This window comes from Erythrolamprus reginae, chromosome 1 (genome assembly GCF_031021105.1).
Source record: "Erythrolamprus reginae isolate rEryReg1 chromosome 1, rEryReg1.hap1, whole genome shotgun sequence".
Taxonomy (NCBI): Eukaryota; Metazoa; Chordata; class Lepidosauria; order Squamata; family Dipsadidae; genus Erythrolamprus; species Erythrolamprus reginae.
Genome location: NC_091950.1, coordinates 6,345,413 through 6,367,722, shown reverse-complemented (window position 1 = coordinate 6,367,722; position 22,310 = coordinate 6,345,413). Strand labels below are relative to the sequence as shown.

The 22,310-nt window shown below is 41.9% G+C and overlaps 1 protein-coding gene across 1 annotated transcript; it reads right to left on the bottom strand.

Moving 5' to 3' along the window:
* Window positions 1–2,061: 2,061 nt before the first annotated feature.
* On the bottom strand, window positions 2,062–21,478 carry LOC139156510 (vomeronasal type-2 receptor 26-like). Its single transcript, XM_070732635.1, has 6 exons — window positions 21,443–21,478; window positions 17,258–18,094; window positions 12,244–12,339; window positions 10,505–10,723; window positions 4,127–4,256; window positions 2,062–2,966 (listed from the first exon to the last, which is right to left on the bottom strand). Exons 1-6 carry the CDS (start codon window positions 21,476–21,478, stop codon window positions 2,062–2,064), a joined length of 2,223 nt encoding a protein of 740 aa, XP_070588736.1.
* Window positions 21,479–22,310: the final 832 nt, after the last annotated feature.

Below are 22,310 nucleotides of genomic sequence, written 5' to 3'. Positions count from 1 at the left end.
CAGTTGCTTATAATATGATTGCAAATATTGTTTATGTAGAGTATGAAGAGTGTTGGTTCTAAAACACTGCCTTGAGGGACACCACTATTTAGCCACCCTGAGTCCTTCAGGATTTGGCACCATAGAAGTCGAATGAGTAAGTAAGTAAGTAAGTAAGTAAGTAAGTAAGTAAGTAAGTAAATAAATATTGACGTATGTTTATTTTGTTGTGAGCCACCTTGAGTCCCTAAGGCAGTGATGGCGAACCAATGGCATGGGTGCCACAGGTGGCGCATGTGCCAGAGGTGGCACATGGAGCCATATCTGCTGGCATATGAGCCGTTGTCCTAGGTTAGCTCCAACATGAATGTGTGTGCCAGCCAGCTGATCTTTGGCTCGCACAGAAAGTCTGGGAGGGGTTTTTTGGCTTCCAGAGAGCCTCTGGGGGATGGGAAGAGGTTTTTTAACCCTCTCCCAGCTCCAGGGAAGCCTTTGGAGCCTGAGGATGGAAAATCATGAGCTTACTTAGCCCACCAGAAGTTGGGAATCATGCCATTTACTTTTGGGAGAGTCCAGAGGTTATTTCTTTCAAGCAGGTTTTACCTTGGAAAAGTTTTGTGAGTAGAAATACATAGGTGTCCTTGAGGTGGACTTGAGAGTCAGGGTGCAGGTGCTATTCCAGGTTCCTAACAGGCCAGTAAGGGGCATACATAAGTGCACTGGTGTGCCTTTCGTCCCCTGTCCAATTGTCTTTCCTTTCTTTCACCTATCATATATAATCTCTTCCTTTCATATATCCTCTCCTCTAAGTTCACTTTTACCCTTATATATATTACCACATGTCTATTTTTCTTCCTATGTATTTGTGTATTGGACAAATGAATAAAATAAATAAATAAATAAAATATTCAGCCTACTTGAAACTGAGCATCACAGAAACTGTGACTTGTGCCACAGTTTGTTCAGATGAGTGAGGGCTGAGGGCCAAGTTGCTAGCATGTTGATCAATTGTAGCCTCATAAGCAGTGTTCCCTCTAATTTTTTTTTGGAGTGGGCGGAAAAGTATAGTGTCTGAGCGGCAGTCCCTTTGGGACTGGGCAGAACAGAAATAATAAACAAACAAACAAACAAACAAACAAATAAAAAACCCACCCTGTTTTGCCTCAGAGAATTTCAAAATAAAATACAGTACTGTGTGTCTATAACAGTGAGTTCATAATAGGGCAACTCTATCAATATCAAAATGCCACTTAAATAGTTGAGCTAGTTTCAAACTAGATTTTGATTTTCTTTCTCTCTTCCTTACTCCCATTCTTTTTCTTTCTCTTTTCCTTCCTCTCTTTTTTCTATCTGTTTCTCTCTCTTCCTCTCTTCCTCTCTCTCTCCTTCCCTCTCACTCTTTCCCTCTCGGCTTCTGGGCAGGTTTGGAAAACTCTGAGTTGATGATGATTTTTAAGTGAGCGATTGCTCACTGCTCAGCTTAGAGGGAACTATGCTCATAAGTGTGATCAATAAAATCAGTTTTTATCTGGAAGAACTGATTTATTCTTGCATGTCAAGAAATGATATTAGAGCTCATTTGTGATCCCTTCAAAATAGAGAGGTGTGTTATTCAAGATATGAAGCTAATTTAAACTTTGCACGAGTATTGCCTAACAATTGATTAGAGCCTGATAAATTTGTTTGCTCTAAAGCATTTTTTAAAAAATTCTAAAAGCCAATTGAATGTAAATCTTAGCACAAAATTTAGGAAACCTCAGGAAAACTGCTGAAAAATACCGATAGTGAACCCAAATTAAAATACTTTTAATGACTCTTTTGCTTACAATAAATAAAGTGTGAAACTTCATGTTGGAATATTATCCACGTTTATTTAATTTTAAAATAGAATAAAATATTTCCAAGTTGACCCTAGGATACTTTCTGGGACAATTAGCCTTAATGAAGGATAACAATTGGACAATTGTTACTGATTAATAAATACTTGGTGATCACATCACATTATTTCCAAATTGATAAGTCCTTGTCTCCTTTTGGATCAAAAGCAAAAATGTCCTAAAATCAAAGTTTCCAATTCCTCAATCACAGGTTCTTTTGCCTCATTATATTCTCTTTACAATTCAGATTGGGTCTCAGTAGGATAATATAACATTTTGGGAAAAAGATGCAAACCAAGAGACCAGCCCCAGAGGCCAAAATGGAGAAGATTTCCACAGCCACCATGGACTTCCCTTTGGTGCTTAAGTAAGTGGGAAGAAAGGTGATCCAAACACTGCAAAAAATCAGCATGCTAAAAGTAATGAACTTGGCTTCATTGAAACTGTCTGGCAATTTCCTAGCCAGAAAGGCTACTGTGAAACTGACCAAGGCCAGGAAACCCAGGTAGGCAAGGACAGCATAAAACATCAAAGCTGAACCTTCCTTACATTCTAAGATGATCTCACCAAACAATGAGTGGAAATCCAAGTTGGGAAATGGTGGAGAGGTTGTTACCCATGTGGCACATAGTACTGCCTGCACCAGGGGACATCCAAAGACAATGGAGTTGGTCAGTGGTTTTCCTAAGAATTTCCTTGTCCTGTTTCCTGGCTTGGTGGCCATGAAGGCTAGAACCACTATCACAGTTTTTGCTAATACTGAAGAAACTGCAAGGGAAAACAGAATGGAAAAAGCTGTTTGTCGTAAAAGACAAGTGAACTTCCCGGGTCGACTAATGAAGAGGAAGGAACAAAGGAAGCAGAGCAGGAGGGAGATCAGGAGGATATAGGTAAGATCTCGGTTGTTGGCCTTAACAATCGGTGTGTTGTGATGTTTATGGAAAATAATTAGAGTTGCCAGACTGATCACAGAGAGAGAAACAGCTAAAGAAGCTAAAGTGTATCCCAGGGTATCTTGATAGGAAAGGAAGTGGAGCTTCTTGACAATGCATTGGTCCTTGCCCTTGTTGGGATATTGGTCTTCTGGACACAGGTCACAGTGGACTGCATCTAAAATAAAAAATCTTTCTCTAAGATCAAAACAAGCAAATATTTTTAATGACGATTCAACAAATAATGAGAAATTCAAAATGGCCCAAGACAAGGAATAACGGAATACCACAGTTGGAAGAGACCATGAAGGTCTTCAAGTCCAACCTACTTCTCAAGCAGGAAACCCTTATTTTGAAACCTGGAACAATATATAATTAGATAAAGAGGAGAACCAAGATTAAAGGCTAAAAGTATGAAGGACAAATTATAAATAAATTAAAACTCAAGAAGATATTGGAAAATTAATAGGGGGAGGGAACAACTAATGTAAATACTGAATAGACTGTCATCTACTCTCTTTTTTTGTTATCCGTCTGTATTATGTTATATTTATTTACTTATTATTTATTTATTTATTAGATTTCTCTGCTGCCCTTCTCGAAACAGCTCATGTTGATATTCTTATCACTTGGAACCTTGACACCTGCTTTAAGTTAGTGAGAAAAGGAAAAAGTTGCCCTTTTGGGCAGAACACTTCAGATCCATGGCTAAAAGTTTGTAAAGATTCTCAATCATCTGAGTCACAATTGTCCCAAAAGTGCTTTTTCAAGAGGCAACTGGACTTTCTCGTGTTTTTTTTCCTTTGCAGATGTTTTGTTTCTCCTCCAGGAAGGAAGCAAATCTAAAAGTTAGCAAAATTACCAGCAGTTTGCAAGGTATATAAATCCTTCCATTCCGCATGATCCAATCAGACCTGAAGAAGATTTTTGGATGAGAAGTGAAATATATTCAAAGTAAAAAACCAAGAAAATCCAGTTGCCTCCTGAAAAACTTTAGATCCATGAACTGAGAGGATCTTCTGAGAACTATGAATGTTTTAAGCATGTCAATCCTATTAAAATTACAGAAATTAACATTTTAATGTACTGGATGGCTTGCTAGATGCTGGAAGTTGTACATTGTAAGCAGTGTTCCCTCTAATTTTTTGGGGGGGGTGAGCGGAAAAGTATAGTGTCTGAGCGGCAGTCCCTTTGGGACTGGGTGGCACTCTTTCCCTCTCACTCTTTCCCTCTCGGCTTCTGAGCAGGTTTAAAAAACTCTGAGTTGATGATGATTTTTAAGTGAGCCATTGCTCACTGCTCAGCTTAGAGGGAACTATGATTGTAAGTATGTGCTACCTGTCTGGTTAGAAATGGTTCCTTCTGGGCAAAGGGCACATTGGTAGCAACAAACTGGCTTGCCCTCTGGAACTCTTCTCCTCTCTCCTGGATGGCATCTCCTCATGCCACACCTGGCAAAGGGCACCTTCTAAAAGAGGAAAGAGTAATGTTTGAGATGGCTTAAGTAATGGACATGCTTCATTTATTCTTTTACATATTCTTATCTCCACATTTAGAATGCCTCCAAAAGCAATTATTCAACAGGGTCTATCAGGAGCAGGAAAAGCTCTTGAGAGATTCAGGCCAGTGGCATTCCCAACACACCACTTAGATGCTGGAATTTGGAACTGGAATTTTAGAAAACCTCAAACCTTTGTGTGATTGAGCTATAACTTTTTTTAAACAAAGAACCATGAGGATCCAACTGCATGCGAATGATCCATCGCACTCACTGTTGCTTGTTCTAACTGCATCCTGAATTGGCAGCAAAATATTTTTTTCTCTTTGTGGTCCTGCCACAAATCAGACCTCAAATGTGTAACGTGTAGAAAGTTAGCATGACACCTCTCCTAGAAGAATGAAATTATCTATCGGCAGAGCTCATCACATGGCATAATCAAGCCGTCTTATTACATCAGCCCAAGGTTCAAACAAACCTGATTCAGACAAGCATGACTCCACATGGGAATCAGACAGACAAAAATACATGCCCTTGACACAGGAACAGGAAGCTCAAGTTCAAAGCCCAAGAGAGGGTGTAAATAGCACTCACTCTCCACTCCATGTGGTCAGCTACCCAGGACTTTAAACTCATCTGCTCCTATTTTGCAGTAAACCATCTTTCCAAGCAGCCTCCCTGTTTCCAGTGTATTTCTCCCCACTTGGAACTCAACCAGATAGATATTTCTTCTAACACATACAAACTCTTATATTTTTCAACAAATGCCTGCCATGTTTTCTGGCTATTTTTCATGTCAAGGGGATGTTTTGCGTCCGTGATTCGGTGATGTTTTTTGCTTCCTTGGGAAGCAAAAACACTCACCCAAATGCACTCATCCCTGTGCGCGATTTTGCTACCAGCACAAGTGCAGGAAGCATAATTGAGCTCAATCCCGCACTTGCATTCCAGAACCATGGAGCTGCATGCAATTAGGCGTTCTGGCAGCATCTCACCACTGCATATGGCCACCAATCAATAATTCCGTTTTGTTCACGCAGCTCTTCTCTACTTTTAAGATTTCCACTCCCATCTAAAATCTCCTTATACCTTTTTCTTTATATCAATTGTATTTGGATAAATCATTGCTTCCATTGTTGAAAACCAATTTGGAATTTTAATATAGTGGATTTTTTTTCTCCAACCAAGTTATAATTAATGTCTCCCTAATATTTAGGATTTTTTTTCTTTATTCCATAGGAAAGAGTGCCAGCCAGTTAATAAATTGTGACCTAGTGTCAGGAGTTGAGTATTGTTTAGATTTACCCAATCTCTTACCCATACCAAAGTTGCCACTGTTTGATAGTGTTTCCAGTTGGGGAGTCCAAGACCACCCCTACTTCTAATAATCTTGTAAATCTATCTAGATTCTATTTGTGGAATCAGCTTTTGATAATTATTCTCTTTTATTTTGAGCATTTATTTGTTAGGTTGATACTTAAGTATTTGATTTTTTTTAAAACTATTTATACATCCAGTTCTCTCTCCAATTTCTCTTCTTGTTGGGATGTTATGTTTTTTTCTTAATAATTTAGTTTTTTCTTTATTTATTTTAAGGCCTGCCACTGAGCCATATTTTTTTCTAATTCATTAATCAAGATTGAGTCCTTCGGGATTGGGCGGCATAGAAGTCAAATAAATAAATAATAAGATTGGGCCTGTTTTGTGTGGGTCCTCTACAAAAAATACTAGGTCATCTGCAAAGGCTTGTAGTTTATAGTCTTCCATGTTAACTTTTCGTATCTTTGATATCCACATAGAAACATAGAACATACAAACATAGAAGACCGATGGCAGAAAAAGACCTCATGATCCATCTAGTCTGCCCTTATACTATTTTCTGTATTTTATCTTAGGATGGATATATGTTTATCCCAGGCATGTTTAAATTCAGTTACTATGGATTTACCAACCACGTCTGCTGGAATTTTGTTCCAAGGATCTGCTACTCTTTCAGTAAAATAATATTTTCTCACGTTACTTTTGATCTTTCCCCCAACAAACTTCAGATTATGTCCCCTTGTTCTTGTGTTCACTTTCCCATTAAAAACACTTCCCTCCTGGACCTTATTTAACCCTTTAACATATTTAAATGTTTCTATCATGTCCCGCCTTTTCCTTCTGTCCTCCAGACTATACAGATTGAGTTCATTAAGTCTTTCCTGATACGTTTTATGCTTAAGACCTTCCACCATTCTTGTAGCCCATCTTTGGACCGGTTCAATTTTGTCAATATCTTTTTGTAGGTGAGATCTCCAGAACTGAACACAGTATTCCAAATGTGGTCTCACCAGCACTCTATATATCGGGATCATAATCTCTCTCTTCCTGCTTGTTATACCTCTAGATATGCAGTCAAGCATCCTACTTGCTTTCCCTACCGCCTGACTGCACTGTTTACCCATTTTGAGACTGTCAGAAATCACTACCCCTAAATCCTTCCCTTCTGAAGTTTTTGCTAACACAGAACTGCCAATACATTACTCAGATTGAGGATTCCTTTTCCCCAAGTGAATTATTTTACATTTGGAAACATTAAACTGCAGTTTCCATTGCTTTGACCATTTATCTAGTAAAGCTAAATCATTTACCATATTACAGATGCCTCCAGGAATATCAACCCTATTGCACACTTTAGAGTCATCGGCAAATAGGCAAATCTTCCCTACCAAACCTTCCCCTATGTCACTCACAAACATATTAAAAAGCATAGGACCCAGAACAGACCCTTGTGGCACACCGCTTGTAACCTGTCTCTGCTCAGAATACTCGCCATTAACAATAACTCTCTGATGTCTACGCTTCAGCCAGCTGCAAATCCATTGTCCCTTATTTTGTTTAGCAGTATTACAAATATGACATTCCTAATAAATTCATACTTTGAGGAAACCCTGGGCTGCGGAGTTTTGATTGTTCTGGGTTTGTTACTTGGAACCCTGACAGAATGACAACATTGACTTTCTTTTTTAAAATACTTTTTATTGAATTTTTTCCACACTAAAAAGACACAACATAATTTCACTAATACAGTTTGTTGCTATCAAATGTATTTTCTTCATTCTACATTTTCCATATCTAAGGATATTATTCTTAACTTAAACATTCTTATTTCTATTTACAGTTTTATACTTGTTGTGTATTACTTTATATCTATTTGCATTTAGATTTATTTTGATACATCATTTTATATTACTTTACACATTAATTTTACTTTCCCTTTCAAGCCAATCATACCAAGCCAATGTATTTATAATACATTGTTTACTCTCTCTCTCAATTCCATTGTTAATTTACTCATCTCTGTGTATTCTAGCACCTTTTTTTTTATAATTGTTGAGTTGGAGTTTTTTCCCCCTTTCTTCCAGGTTTGGGTGAATGTGATTCTCGATGCAACAACTTTGCAACATCCTTGTGAAGTTGGATTCAGGGGTTCAGGTGGGCTTGTTACTCACGTACCTGCCTCCCAGCTGCGTCTCAAAAGCTCTGCCTGTGCTGCTCCAGGAGGTGCCCGGGTTGGCGGTGGAGTTCCCCGGACTTATTGTCCTGGGGGACTTCAATCTACCGTCACTCGGCGGTTCCTCTGGATTGGCACAGGAGTTCATGGCCACCATGACAGCCATGGACCTGACTCAAGTAGTTCAGGATTCTACTCATGAGGGTGGACACACACCCGATATGATATTCCTCTCGGGGCAATTGAATAATGGTCTGAGACTAAGGGGCTTAGAAGCATTGCCTTTGTCATGGTCAGACCATTTTCTACTGTGGCTTGATATCCTGGCTCCAATCCTCCCCCACAGGGAGGCGGAACCAATTAAGAAGTTCTGCCCCAGACGCCTGATGGACCCTGAGGGCTTTCTGAGGGTGCTTGGGGCTTTACCAGATTCACTCATCCACAGCTCGGTGGAGTCTCATGCTGAGGCCTAGAACAAGGCTGAAGCGGAGGCTCTTGACCGAATTGCGCCTTTGCGGCCTCTCTGTGGCACTAGACCCCGTAGAGCTCCATGGTTCAACAAGGAGCTCCAGGAGTTGAAACACCAGAAGAGACGTATAGAGAAGCGATGGAGGAAGAGTAAGTCTGAATCCGACTGAACACTTGTAAAAGCTTTTATTAAGACCTACAAAGTGGCGCTCAAGGTGGCAAGATGTGCGTATCATGCCGCCTTGATTGCATCAGCGGAATCCCGCCCGGCCGCCCTGTTTAGGGTGACCCGCTCCCTTCTAAATCATGGGGGAGTTGGGGAGCCCTTACAGGGTAATGCCGAGGAATTTAACTCGTTTTTCACTGATAAAGTCGCTCGGATCCGGGCTGATCTCAACTCCAATTGCATAGCAGTATCGGCTGACAATGAGTCAGTCGAGGTGACTGGGGCTGAACATCTTTGTCCATCAGTCTGGGGGGAGTTTGACTTGGTGACACCTGATGAAGTGGACAAGGCCATTGGAGCTGTGAGTTCCGCCACCTGTTTGCTGGATCCGTGTCCCTCTTGGTTGGTTTCGGCCAGTCGAGAGGTGACATGGAGCTGGGTCCAGGAGATTGTCACTGCCTCCTTGGGAAGGGGATCCTTTCGGCCCTTTATAAGGAGGCACTTGTGCGCCCCCTCCTCAAGAAACCTTCCTTGGACCCAGCCGTGTTTAATAACTACTGTCCAGTCTTCAACCTTCCCTTTATGGGGAAGGTTGTTGAGAAGGTGGTGGCGCTCCAACTCCAGCGGTCCTTGGAAGAAGCCGATTATCTAGGTCCTCAGCAGTCTGGATTCAGGCCCGGCTACAGCACGGAAACTGCTTTGGTCGCGTTGATGGATGATCTCTGGTGGGCCCGGGACAGGGGCTTGTCCTCTGTCCTGGTGCTTCTTGACCTCTCAGTGGCTATTGATACCATCGACCATGGTATCCTTCTGCGCCGGCTGGAGGGGTTGGGAGTGGGAGGCACTGTTCTTCAGTGGTTCTCCTCCTACCTCTCCGGTCAGTCGCAGTTGGTGTTAGTGGGCAGTCAGAGGTCGACCCCTAGGTCCCTCCCTTGTGGGGTGCCTCAGGGGTCAGTCCTCTCCCCCCTGCTATTCAATATCTACATGAAACCACTGGGTGAGATCATCCAAGGGCACGGGGTGAGGTATCATCAATACGCCGATGATACCCAGTTATACATCTCCACCCCATGTCCAGTCAATGAAGCAGTGGAAGTGATGTGCCTGTGCCTGGAGGCTGTTGGCGCCTGGGTGGGTGTCAACAAACTCAAACTCAACCCAGACAAGACAGAGTGGCTGTGGGTCTTGCCTCCCAAGGACAATTCCATCTGTTCGTCCATTACCCGGGGGGGGGGGGGAACTACTGACCCCCTCAGAGAGGGTTCGCAACTTGGGTGTCCTCCTCGATCCACAGCTGACATTGGAACATCATCTTTCGGCTCTGGCGAGGAGGGAGTCACTGCTCACAGTCACTCATGCCCTCATCACCTCGAGGTTTGATTACTGCAATGCTCTCTACATGGGGCTACCTCTGAAAAGTGTTCGGAAATTTCAGATCGTGCAGAACGCACCTGCGAGAGCCAGTGTGGGGCTTCCAAGATTCGCCCACGTTTCTTCAACACTCCGTGGCTTGCATTGGCTGCCAATCAGTTTCCGGTCACAATTCAAAGTGTTGGTTATGACCTATAAAGCCCTACATGGCAATGGACTAGATTACCTCCGGAACCGCCTGCTACCTCACGAATCCCAGCGACCGATAAGGTCCCACAGAATTGGCCTTCTCCGGGTCCCGTTGACTAAACAATGTCGTTTGGCGGGCCCCAGGGGAAGAGCCTTCTCTGTGGCGGCCCCGGTCCTCTGGAACCAACTCCCCCCGGAGATTAGAATTGCCCCCACCCTTCCTGTCTTTCGTAAACTACTCAAGACTAATTTATACCGCCAGGCATGGGGGAGTTGAGATAGCTCTTCCCCCTAGGCCATTGCAAGTTATGCATGGTATGTTTGTGTGTATGTTTGGTTTTATAATAGGGGTTTTTAGTTGTTTTTATTATTTGATTGTACATGTTGTGTTTATTATTGTTGTTAGCTGCCCCGAGTCTGCAGAGAGAGGCGGCATACAAATCCAATAAATTATTATTATTATTATTATTATTATTATTATTATTATTATTATTATTATTAACAAAATTGCAACATTAACCTTCAACTTACCTTTGTAGCCCACACAATTGCATCAGAGTGAATCATGAAGTCCTGATCTGGAAAAGTTTTGTGATCTATTTGTCCAACTTTCATGGGGACAAAAGATTGATTAGGGAAGAAAATCCAGTTGAGAAGATCATAAGAAGCAGATCCCAGTCCATTTTCAGAGAAGGAGATTTCATCTCTGGCACTGTTGTTGAACTGGATGTTCCTCAAATAGGAAAGGATCTGAAAGAAAAAGAGACCTTCAATCATTGATGTAAAATAAGATGAACGCATACAGAGCACACCGAAGAAAAAGGAAGGCAGCAACCAATCATAAAATAGATTGCCTCACCCAGCAACCAATCATAAAATAGATTGCCTCATGCAGGAGCCGGCACTCTCAACCAATCAACTACAACTGGCGATCTGGACCATTGTACACTTAACAGATTTAATTTAATTTAATTTAATTTAATTTAATTATTTAGTTTAGTTTAGTTTAGTTTAGTTTAGTTTAGTTTAGTTTAACGTAACGTAATGTAACTTAATGTAATTTAACTTAATTTAATTTAATTTAATTTTTTAATTTATTTTTTTAATTTAATTTTTTAATTTAATTTTTTAATTTAATTTAATTTAATTTTTTAATTTAATTTAATTTTCTAATTTAATTTAATTTTTTAATTTAATTTAATTTTTTAATTTAATTATATGCCTTCGAATCCCATAGGATTCAGGGCGACTTTAAATTCAATATATTAAGTGGTCAGTTGAATACAAAGATGGAAAGCCTTATGTACTGAATATATAGTGCATGCTTCTACAAATGTCAGACCGTTCAGATAATTCATTATTTAAAATTATCATTTGTATACGTCTGACTTTTGTTATATTACGGGTATGAGAAAATATAATAGAAAATAAAATATTTATTTATTTATAAAATGTATTTATTTATTTATAAAATGTATTTATTTATTTATAAAATTTACTTATTTTTTTATAAAATTTACTTATTTTTTTATAAAATTTACTTACTTTTAAAAAAGGTATAAATGTTAAAATCCTGACCTGTATTCAAATTGCTTTAGGCAGGGGGATGGAGGACCAAGTCTCACAGCTGCAGTGAGGAAATCACACTACACTCAAAACAAAAGCACATTCCATCCATCTCTATGTCAAGGCATCTCCACACCTACCTACAGTGGCCAGAGGGTGAGAGTCTACAACCTGCGAAATTGCTTTGTTGGGGAATGTGACTGATGATATACCTTGAGGGGAAGGGGAAACAGGGTCAGAGTCAGGGTGTGATTTAATGGAGGTCAGAATTGGCTTCACTTAGAACATGTTGACATGAGGCTCCTAATAAATAAGTGTATTTCTTTCAAAGCTTGGCCCAAGGCTCATTATTTTATTGGGGCATCAGTCATCTACCTCTTTAAAAAATATACGTAATTTACATATTATTGTTTTAATAATTGCTGTTTAATCTAGAAAATCAGAACAGAGCTGGAAAATCAGAATAGATCTGGACCTTGGAGGTCATCTAATTCAACCTCCTTCTCAAGCAGGAGATGCTATGCCAATGATGGCTAACTTTTTTTGGCTCACATGACAAAAGAGGGTGTGTGGGCATGAAAGTATGAGTTCATGTGCCCACCCTCTTTTCCTCCCCTCACACATGTGCATCCCCCAAGCTGCCCCCCCCCCCATGCATGCACACAGGCCTTTCTTAAACTCCAGAGGCAGTGGTGGGTTCCTACCAGTTTGGTCCAGAGAACTGCACCGATAGGAACCCACTGATGATATTTGGTGATTTTTTCCCCCACCGTCTCCTGAAAAGGAGCTCGACAGCTGTGCTTTGGATGAAGAATAAAGGTCAACATTAAGATGAGGGTATACAGGAGGGCTTCTTCAGACACAGAGAAACTGGGGGGGGGGGGGAGAATCACCAAAAATTGCATCAGTGAGTTCCTACTGATGCAGCACACTGGACCGCACCAGTAGGGACCCATTAATGCCTGGAGATGAAAAAAAAATCACCAAACGGACTAACCAGAAGTGCGCGTTTCCAAACTTCCAGTTTGTCCATTGTGTTCTGCCTGGCCTCAAGCCACCCAGGGACAAAGTAATTAATCTAATGCTCACGCAGAGATTTGTAAAAATCAAACAAGGAGTGTTCTTTATATTCAAAAAACCTGCAAACCACGGAGTTTCAGAGCAAGGCTAGTTTAAGTAGTCCATAGGTCAGAGTTAATTTCTCCAGTCAGTGCAGGAGCCTTTCAGGCTTACATCTGTCAGAAATAACTCACAAATTGAATGGCAAAATGTCCAGAAATCCACAGCAGACACCAAACCACCATTCATCAAACTTTCTTCAACGCTGAATGACTCCCACATAAATCACTGCAACCCTCCCCTTTTTCAAGGTTGCAGCAGCATCATTAAGTCTTATCACCTGTGACCTATAATTTGTTTCTGCATTTGTGCAGCTGCTCTTGTCTTCCCAGCATTCTCTGCACCCGAGCATTCAGAATAGGGTTGTTCATTAACTCTTCCCCTTCTGATTCAGGTGAACCTCTGGCTGGAGATCTGACTGACTCCCTTCCCCTCTCTGTCTCTCCAGTCCCTTCCTGCTCCATTTGTCTCACTGTCTCTGCTTCTAGTTCACTGTCTGATTCGCCCTCCAGCCAGACTGGTCTTCTGTAACAGACGGCTCCCACTCCTCTGTGTCAAAATCAGCAGCCACAGGAGCTGGACTGAAGCCAACAATATGTATGTATGTATGCATGTATATGTGTGTGTATGTATGTATGCATGTATGTATGTATGTATGTATGTATGTATGCATTTTTTATTGTTAAACCTGTAAGGGATAGTAATAGTTTGTATAATCATAAAATAAATAAAAAGTAATGATAAAAGAGGGCAATGGAAGAACAGGAGAGGGACGGTAGGCATAGTGGTGTTCTTATGTATTCTGCTTACAGATTTCTTAGAAATGGGGAGAGAACAACTGTAGATAATCTCAGATTAAAATTTTTGGAGTTTGGGGAAGAAACCACAGTCAGGTAGTGCATTCCAGGCTTGGTTCCATTGCTGAAGTCATATTTTCTGCAGTTGGGTTTAGAACAGTTTACATTTAGCTTGAATCTATTACATGCTCATGTATTGTTACGGTTGAAGGCGAAGTAGTCATTAACAGGAAGGACATTTTGGTATATGATTTTATGATCATGTAGATCAGATCAGAGGAAATGTAGTTGTAAATTGTCTAATCCCAATATTTCAAATCTGGTGGAATAAGATATTTTGTTGTGAGCTGAGGAGGGAAGGACTCTTCTTATGGATTATTTTGGGTCTCTCTCAATTGTATTAATATTCCAGTGTTGCTGGGGAGAGGCAGATATGGTGGGAGCCACAGAACTAGCCGTTCCAGGGGAACGAGAGATCTCTGCTTAATAACGATCCCTCGTTCCGGCTCTGTGAGCTCAACCCAGGGTGCTGGCGATGAGTGTAACTCTGGCCCTGGGCTCAGGCTGCTGCTACTCAATGCCAGGTCGACGGTAAATAAAGCTCTCCTCATCTGGGATTTGATCCTGGATGAGGAGGCCAACCTGGCATGTGTGACTGAAACCTGGCTGGGCCCAGAGGGAGGAATTCCTCTCTCTGAAATTTGCCTAGCCAGGTTTCAAATATGGCATCAGCCTCGACCTCAGGGAAGGGGGGGGGGAAGAGTGGCTATTATAGCCAGGGAGAGCCTTTGCCTGCATAGACTCATTGCTCCAGATATTTCAGGTTGCGAGTCCCTCCTAGTGAAGTTGGACTTAAGGGTTCAGATGGGTTTGTTGCTCACATACCTGCCTTCCAGCTGCGTGTCAACAGCCCTGCCGGTGCTGCTCAAGAAGGTAGCCGGGCTGGCGGTAGGATTCTCCAGCACGCACATGCAGACTGGAGCTGACACAGGGTAACATCTCATGTGCCCTCTGATAGGTTCATCATCACGGCCCTATACCATTTCAGACAGGTAGTTTTCCATTCTATTCTTAAAAACCTCCAGTGATTAAATACCCGCAGCATCTGAAGGCAAGCTATTCCACTAGTTAATTTTCCTCACTGTCAGAAAGTTTCTTTTCAATTCCAGGTTGCTTCTCTCCTTGATTAGTTTCCATTCATTGTTTCTTGTCCTGCCTTCTGGTGCTTTGAAAAATAAGTTGACCCCCCTCTCAATTCTGGCAGCCCCTCAAATACTGAAAGGCTACCATCACGTCAACCTTAGTCCTGCTTAATAAAATAACTAATATAAACTAACCCCCTAATATAATTGGGGATATAAATAAACTCCTCTAAGGCAGTGTTTCCCAACCTTTTTTGAGCGGTGGCACATTATTCACATTTACAAAATCCTGGGGAACATTGAGCGGGGGGGGGGTGCTAAAAATGTTTGGATAAAAAAATATATCTCTTCCTCCCTTTCGCTCTATTTCTCTCTCTCCCTCTTTCTCTCTCTTCCTTCCTTCCTCTTTCTTTCCCTCTCTTTCTCCATCCCTCTGTTTCTCCCTTCCTCTCTTTTTTGCTCTCTTTCTCTCTCCCTCCTTTCCTCCCTCAATGTCTTTCCCTCACCCTCCTTCCCACCTCTTTTTCTCTCTATTGCTTTCTCTCTCTCTCTCTTGCTGTCTTTCTCTCTTTCTCTCTCCCCTCACACTCTCCCTCTCTCTTTCTCTCTCTGTCTTTTGCTTTCTCTCTCTTTCTCTCTCCCCTCTCCCTCTCTTTCTCTCTCTCCCTCTCTTGCTATCTTTCTCTCTCTTGCTATCTCTTTCTCTCTAGCTCTCTCATTCTCTCTCTCTTTTGCTTTCTCTCTTTCTCTCTCCCCTCACACTCTCCCTCTCTCTTTCTCTCTCTGTCTTTTGCTTTCTCTCTCTTTCTCTCTCCCCTCTCCCTCTTTTTCTCTCTCTCCCTCTCTTGCTATCTTTCTCTCTCTTGCTATCGCTCATTTTCTCTCTCTCTTTTGCTTTCTCTCTCTTTTTCTCTCCCCCCTCTACCTCTCTCTTTCTCTCTCCCTCTCTTGCTATCTCTTTCTCTCTATCTCTCTCATTCTATCTCTCTTTTGCTTTCTCTCTTTCTCTCTCCCCTCCTCTCTCTCTTTCTCTCTCTCCCTCTCTTGCTATCACTTTCTCTCTCTCTCTTTTGTTTTCTCTCTCTTTCTGTCTCCCCCTCTCTCTTTCCCTCTCTTGCTATCTCTTTCTCTTTCTCTCTCTTTTTTTGCTTTCTCTCTCTTTTTCTCTCCCCTCTCCCTCTCTTTCTCTGTCTCCCTCTCTTGCTATCTCTTTTTCTCTCTTGCTATCTCTCTCTTTCTCTCCCTCTTTTTTGATTTCTCTCTCTTTCTCTCTCCCCCTCTCTCTTTCTCTCTCTCCCTCTCTTGCTATCTCTTTCTCTTTCTCTCTCTTTTTTTGCTTTCTCTCTCTTTTTTTGCTTTCTCTCTCTTTCTCTCTCCCTCCCTCTCTTGCTGTCTCTTTCTCTCTCTTGCTATCTCTTTCTCACTCTCTCTCTTTGCTTTCTGTCTTTCTCTCTCCCCCCTCTCTCCGTCTTTCTCTCTCCCTCTCTTGCTATCTCTTTCTCTCTCTTGCTTTCTCTCTCTTTCTCTCTCCCTCTCTTGCTATCTCTTTCTTTCTCTTGCTTTCTCTCTCTTTCTCTCTCCCCCTCTCTCCCTCTCTCTCCCTCTCTTTCTCTCTCTTTCTCTCTCTCTTTCACTTTCTCTCTTTCTCCCACTTTCTCTCTCCCTCTCTTGCTATCTCTTTCTCTCTCTTGCTTTCTCTCTCTTTCTCTCTCCCCTCTCTCCCTCTCTTTCTCTCTTTCCCTCTCTTGCTATCTCTTTCTCTCTCTTGCTATCTCTCTCTTTCTCTCTCTCACTTGCTTTCTCTCTTTCTCTCTCCCCCTCTCTCTCCCTCTCTCTTTCTCGCTCTCCCTCTCTCCCTCTCTTTCTCTTTTTCCCTCTCTTGCTATCTCTTTCTCTCTCTTGCTATCTCTCTCTCTCTTTCTCTCTCTCTCTTTTGCTTTCTCTCTCTTTCTCTCTCCCCCCCTCTCTCCCTCTCTCTTTCTCGCTCTCCCTCTTTTGCTGTCTCTCTCTTTCTTTCTCTCTCTCTTTCTCGTACACCATGCCACAGCAGCAGCATTGGGCAGTAGCTGTGGGGCGGCAGCAGGGTGGTCAGCTGTGAGGCGGAGCTCCGGAACGAAGGCACCGATGGCAGCAGCTGGACGCGTTGCTAGACGCCGTACATGCTGGCATTGCACTGGGCATGGGCGTGGGGCTGGAGCCTCCGTCCTGGCCCAGCCAGCAGGTAAGTGCCAGCCACGCAATGCCAGCATGTACGGCGTACAGCAACATGTCCAGCTGCCGCCGTCTGCACCTCTGTCCTGCAGTTCTGGCTTGCAGCCGACCACCCTGCCACCGCCCGGCGGCTACTGCCTGGTGCCGCTGCTGCTGCCTCCCTCCTACTGCCGCCGCCCTCCCCCCGGGCCCCAAAGCTCACTTGCTGCCGCCGCCAGGGAAGCTCCAGCCGGGCGGGGCGTTGCAGCTGCCGGAAAACATGGAAGGCGCGAAGAAGGAAGCTCAGCTTCCAATCTCACAACTTTTTGCTCTTTGCACTCTCAGCAAAAAGTTGCGAGACCAGAAACTAAGCTTCCTTCTTCGCAGCACACCTGACTGTGTCGCGGCACACTGGTTGGGAAACACTGCTCTAAGGATCTATGGACTGGATCAAAAGTCCCAGAGATTACCTTCCATGATTGGACATTTGAGATCCCCGTTCCGTCCCACATCATGGCTGGCCGTCTTCCTGATTCATACGTTGCATGTAATGCATGTGCCAGAGCATGAATGGCATTGTAGACATTGTAACTGTCACCTGTCATGCTCGTCTCAAATATAAATGCTGGCAGATTGTGTAAATTCTCCTTTCCCATGCATGTGTTGCCTTCCACTTTAGAAACTTTGCCTCGTTTGTAGAACTTGCAGTCAAAGACCCTTTCCCACCATTGCAGAAGAAAGATGTCACTCTGTGAATTCAAGGGATCTAAAGACAGGAGGAAATGGTTGAATTCTGGGACATCCCCAGTGTGGTCCTTAAAATGCAAAGCCCCATGGAAGGGCCTCATATATTCCAGTGTATCTAGAGATCCCATTCCACTAAGTTCACAATGGGACGTTAATATCCAAACTTTGCCATATGATGTTTTTTTCCATTGCTCATAAGAATACAGAGCAGTCTGCAAACTTGCAATCGCTCTGTAGTCTCCAAAGAGAACAATCACTTCACCTTGAAAGGAATATGTTAAATGCCAAAGGAATCTGAGCATTGTATTTGAAAGATAGTCCGATTTCAACGTTTTAGTGAAGGCCAAGCAGATCTCCTTCTCCTTGAGCATTGGCACCAGGGATGAGATAAAGCGTTCTCCACTGTCATCTTTAGAGACCAAGAGCCCAACCCAGTTCCACTGGAAATACAGGAGCAGCTGGACTATACCCACATTCTGAGGAAATTCCTTGGCATTAATCCGGAAGAAGGAAGGATAAACTTTGCTCTCTCCCTGAGGGAACTCAAAGCCAACACCGAGCTAAAGAAAGTGAGATTCTTCTTTCAAACACAAAGTAAATGTTTTATGGTGCTTTTAGGGATCACCATTGTGTGGTTTATTGTCCCACCAGTGAGCCTGACTTGCTCTGAGTGGCAAGACTAAGTTCTTCCCTTCTAAGGAAGATCCACCAGATACAGATTAACAGAGTTAGAAGGTACATAGAAACATAGAAGATTGACTGCAGAAAAAGACCTCATGGTCCATCTAGTCTGCCCTTATACTATTTCCTGTATTTTATCTAAGGATGGATATATGTTTGTCCCAGGCATGTTTAAATTCAGTTACTGTGGATTTACCAACTACGTCTGCTGGAAGTTTGTTCCAAGCATCTACTACTCTTTCAGTAAAATAATATTTTCTCACGTTACTTCTAGTCTTTCCTCCAACTAACCTCAGATTGTGCCCCCTTGTTCTTGTGTTCACTTCCCTCCTGAACCTTATTTAACCCTTTAACATATTTAAATGTTTTGATCATGTCCCCCCCTTTTCCTTCTGTCCTCCAGACTATACAGATTGTATTCATTAAGTCTTTCCTGATAGATTTTATACTTAAGACCTTCCACCATTTTTGTAGCCTGTCTTTGGACCCATTCAATTTTATCAATATCTTTTTGTAGGTGAGGTCTCCAGAACTGAACACAGTATTCCAAATGTGGTCTCACCAGCGCTCTATACAGCGAGATCACAATCTTATAGGTCCTTATAGGTCATTTATTTATTTATTTTATTTGTTTGTCATACAAATATAGTATTGTAGTATGTTTAACATAATATAAGTATAAAGTAGAGATAGAAAAGACAAAAAGACATTAGGACAGGGACGGTAGGCACAAAAGTGCACTTAAGCACCTTCTAATCTAATCTAGTCCAACCCCCTGCTCAAGCAGGAGACCCTGTCACGCTGAATATTGCCAGCCAGAGACATTTAGTAATTAAAGAGTTAATATGTGTGCCTTTATTAATCTTCTCCTATTTTTGATGTAGCATCCTGCCTTGTCATTTCCGCCTTCTTGCTCCGTTCTCCTTCTCTGCCTTAAGACTCCATGATGTGAGGTATTTGTTCTTTTGTCTACTCAGACAATGCTTATTTTTACATTCATAATAAAAGAAATATTGTTCTGAATAAATGTTTTGGGGCTCTTAAATCCATCGCCTCCACGATAAAGTTCAAACGGACTTTTACAATCGTGACATGGCAGCAGATGGATGGCTGTCTTAATTAATTAAGATTGATATGCCTACTAAGAAACGAAAGTTTTATTTTTCAAACGCTCTGACATCAGGCATGTCTAACCGGGAAGTGCACCATTTCTGACCACTAACAGTCCAATTTCTTCTTGAAAGCTTCCAGTGATGAAGCTCCCACAACTTTCAAAAGCAACTTCTGTTCCATTGGTTGATTGTTCTCACTGTCAGAAAGTTCCTCCTTATTTCGAGGTTTCCATCCATGTTTATTTATTTTATTTATTTATTTTGTCCAATACACAATGAGGGTTTTAGTGGGTACATATCTATATACACATAATAAAATACATGATGAAGGTTATAGAGGAGATACTCATAGTAAAATATATCCAAGAAATAATAGAAAAGAAGATAAAGTAATAGAACATATCAATGAAAGAATAGAAGAAGAGATATAGGAATACAAGAAAGGTATAGGAGATATAGGAGAGCAATAGGACAGGGGACGGAAGGCACTCTAGTGCACTTGTACTTGCCCCTTACTGACCTCTTAGGAATCTGGATAGGTCAACCGTAGATAATCTAAGGGTAAAGTGTTGGGGGTTTGGGGATGACACTATGGAGTCCGGTAATGAGTTCCATGCTTCGACAACTCGGTTACTGAAGTCATATTTTTTGCAGTCAAGTTTGGAGCGGTTAATATTAAGTTTAAATCTTTTGTGTGCTCTTGTGTTGTTGTGGTTGAAGCTGATGTAGTCACCGACAGGCAGGACGTTGCAGCATATGATCTTGTGGGCAATACTTAGATCTTGTTTAAGGCGTCTTAGTTCTAAACTTTCTAGGCCCAGGATTGAAAGTCTAGTCTCATAGGGTATTCTATTTCGAGTGGAGGAGTGAAGGGCTCTTCTGGTGAAGTATCTTTGGACATTTTCAAGGGTGTTAATGTCTGAGATGCGATATGGGTTCCAAACAGATGAGCTTTATTCGAGGATGGGTCTGGCAAAAGTTTTGTAAGCTCTGGTAAGTAGTGTGAGATTGCCAGAGCAGAAGCTACGTAGGATTAGGTTTACAACTCTTGAAGCCTTCTTGGCTATATTGTAGCAGTGGGCTTTAGCACTTAAATCTTTTGTTATTAGTATACCAAGGTCTTTAACTGAGTGGGGATTATCTGTGATAATTTGATTATTCAGTTCGTATTTGGAGTTCAGATTCTTCTTCCCAATGTGTAGGACAGAGCATTTGCTAGTTGAGATTTGGAGTTGCCATGTGTTAAACCACTCAGAAAAAGCGTCAAGGTCTTTTTGGAGAGTAGTTGTGTTATCGGTGGTGTTGAAGAGTTTTACATCGTCGGCGAAGAGGACACAGTTGCTTGTGATGTAATCGCAAAGGTCATTGATGTAGAGAATGAAGAGCGTTGGTCCCTTGTCTGGCCTTCAGGTGCTTTGGAAAATAGCTTGACCCCCTCCTCTCTGGGCAGCCCCTCAAATATTGGCAGATTGCTATCTTATCTCCCCAGGTTCTTCTCTAGGGGAGACTTGTCATGCCCATTTCCTGTAACCATTCATCATACGCTTGAGCCTTTAGTCCCCTAATCCTCATGGTTGCTCTCCTTTGCACTTTGTTTAGAGTCACAACTTCTTTTATGTATATATAGTGTGGTGACAAAACTTGATGCAGTGCTCTAGGTATGGTCTTACTAGTACTTTATAGAGTGGTATTCATATCTCACTTAGTTTGAGTTAATGCAATTTAAGATTGCATTGGATTTTTTTGGCTGTCGCCGCACATGGTTTGTTTATATTTAGCTGGTTGTCCACTAAGACTCCAAGATCAGTTACAAAATTTGCATGGTTTGTCAAGGTAACAAACCATCAAGAATCTACTGCACTGAATAGGTGGCTACACTTTTATGAAGAATCTATGAGAAAGGAATTATCTCGAGAACTTCATCATTTAGGACATATCTCATTATTTATATCTTGGGGGTTATATCTTGACACATCAATACCTAACAATGAATTCAACTGCAGGATGGATATGCCTGATTTGATCTTCTCCTCCAGCCCCCTCCCCCAAACAACATTTCATCTTTGGCTTATATCTGTGCTTCTGTTGTTTCTCTATATACTGTATTCACCTTACCTGTGGGACCTTGAAGATGCTGAAGATGGAGGTCATCTGCCTTGAGGATTTGGAGTTGAGACCTCCAATGACAGAAAGCAGGGTGTCCCTGCCTGTCACATGTATAACCTGGAATCATTTGGCCTCGTGTGGAGAGCAAGGAGAGACTGGTTAAATAAATCCTCGTCTCAATCTGGTGATTGTCATAGATTTGGAAGCCAAATGTGATGTTTGGGAGGAGAAGAAGATCCTTGTTGATCTCTCTGATTGCAAACATCAAGGCCTGGAACTGCTGGTACTTCATGGGTATGAGGCTATAATAACAGCAATAGCAATAGCACTTGTATATACCGCTTCACCATGTTTACAGTCCTCTCTTAGCAATTTACAGAGTCAGCCTATTGCCTCCAACAATCTGGGTTCTCATTTTACCAACCTCAGAAGGATGGAAGCGTGAGTCAACCTTCATTCAGTCAGGATTGAACTCCTGACACTGGGCATAGCTAGTCTCCAATACTGCATTCTAACCACAGTGCCACCATTCAGAAAAGCTGGTGTCTATTGTTGCCTTGCTTTTTGTGCTGTGCTTTGGAGCAATAAGTGCCATATCTCATTAGGTTTTGATTTTTTAAAGGAAGTTTCTTGATGAAACTTGGATGGCTTTGTGAGAAAAGAGAAAAAAATTAGTCTGTCCAAATCAAGGATTTCTCTATTGTCCCTCCTTTTTTCACTTTGTTCCAGTGTCTGAAATCATCCCTAATTGCTCCTCTACTCTGATCAATTTGGTCCTTTCTTGGAGCAGGTCTGTTTAACATTGCTAATTCCTGTAGGGTCACATCGTTGATTTACTCAAGGCCCTTATGAATAAGCACAGCTAATTCCAAAACTG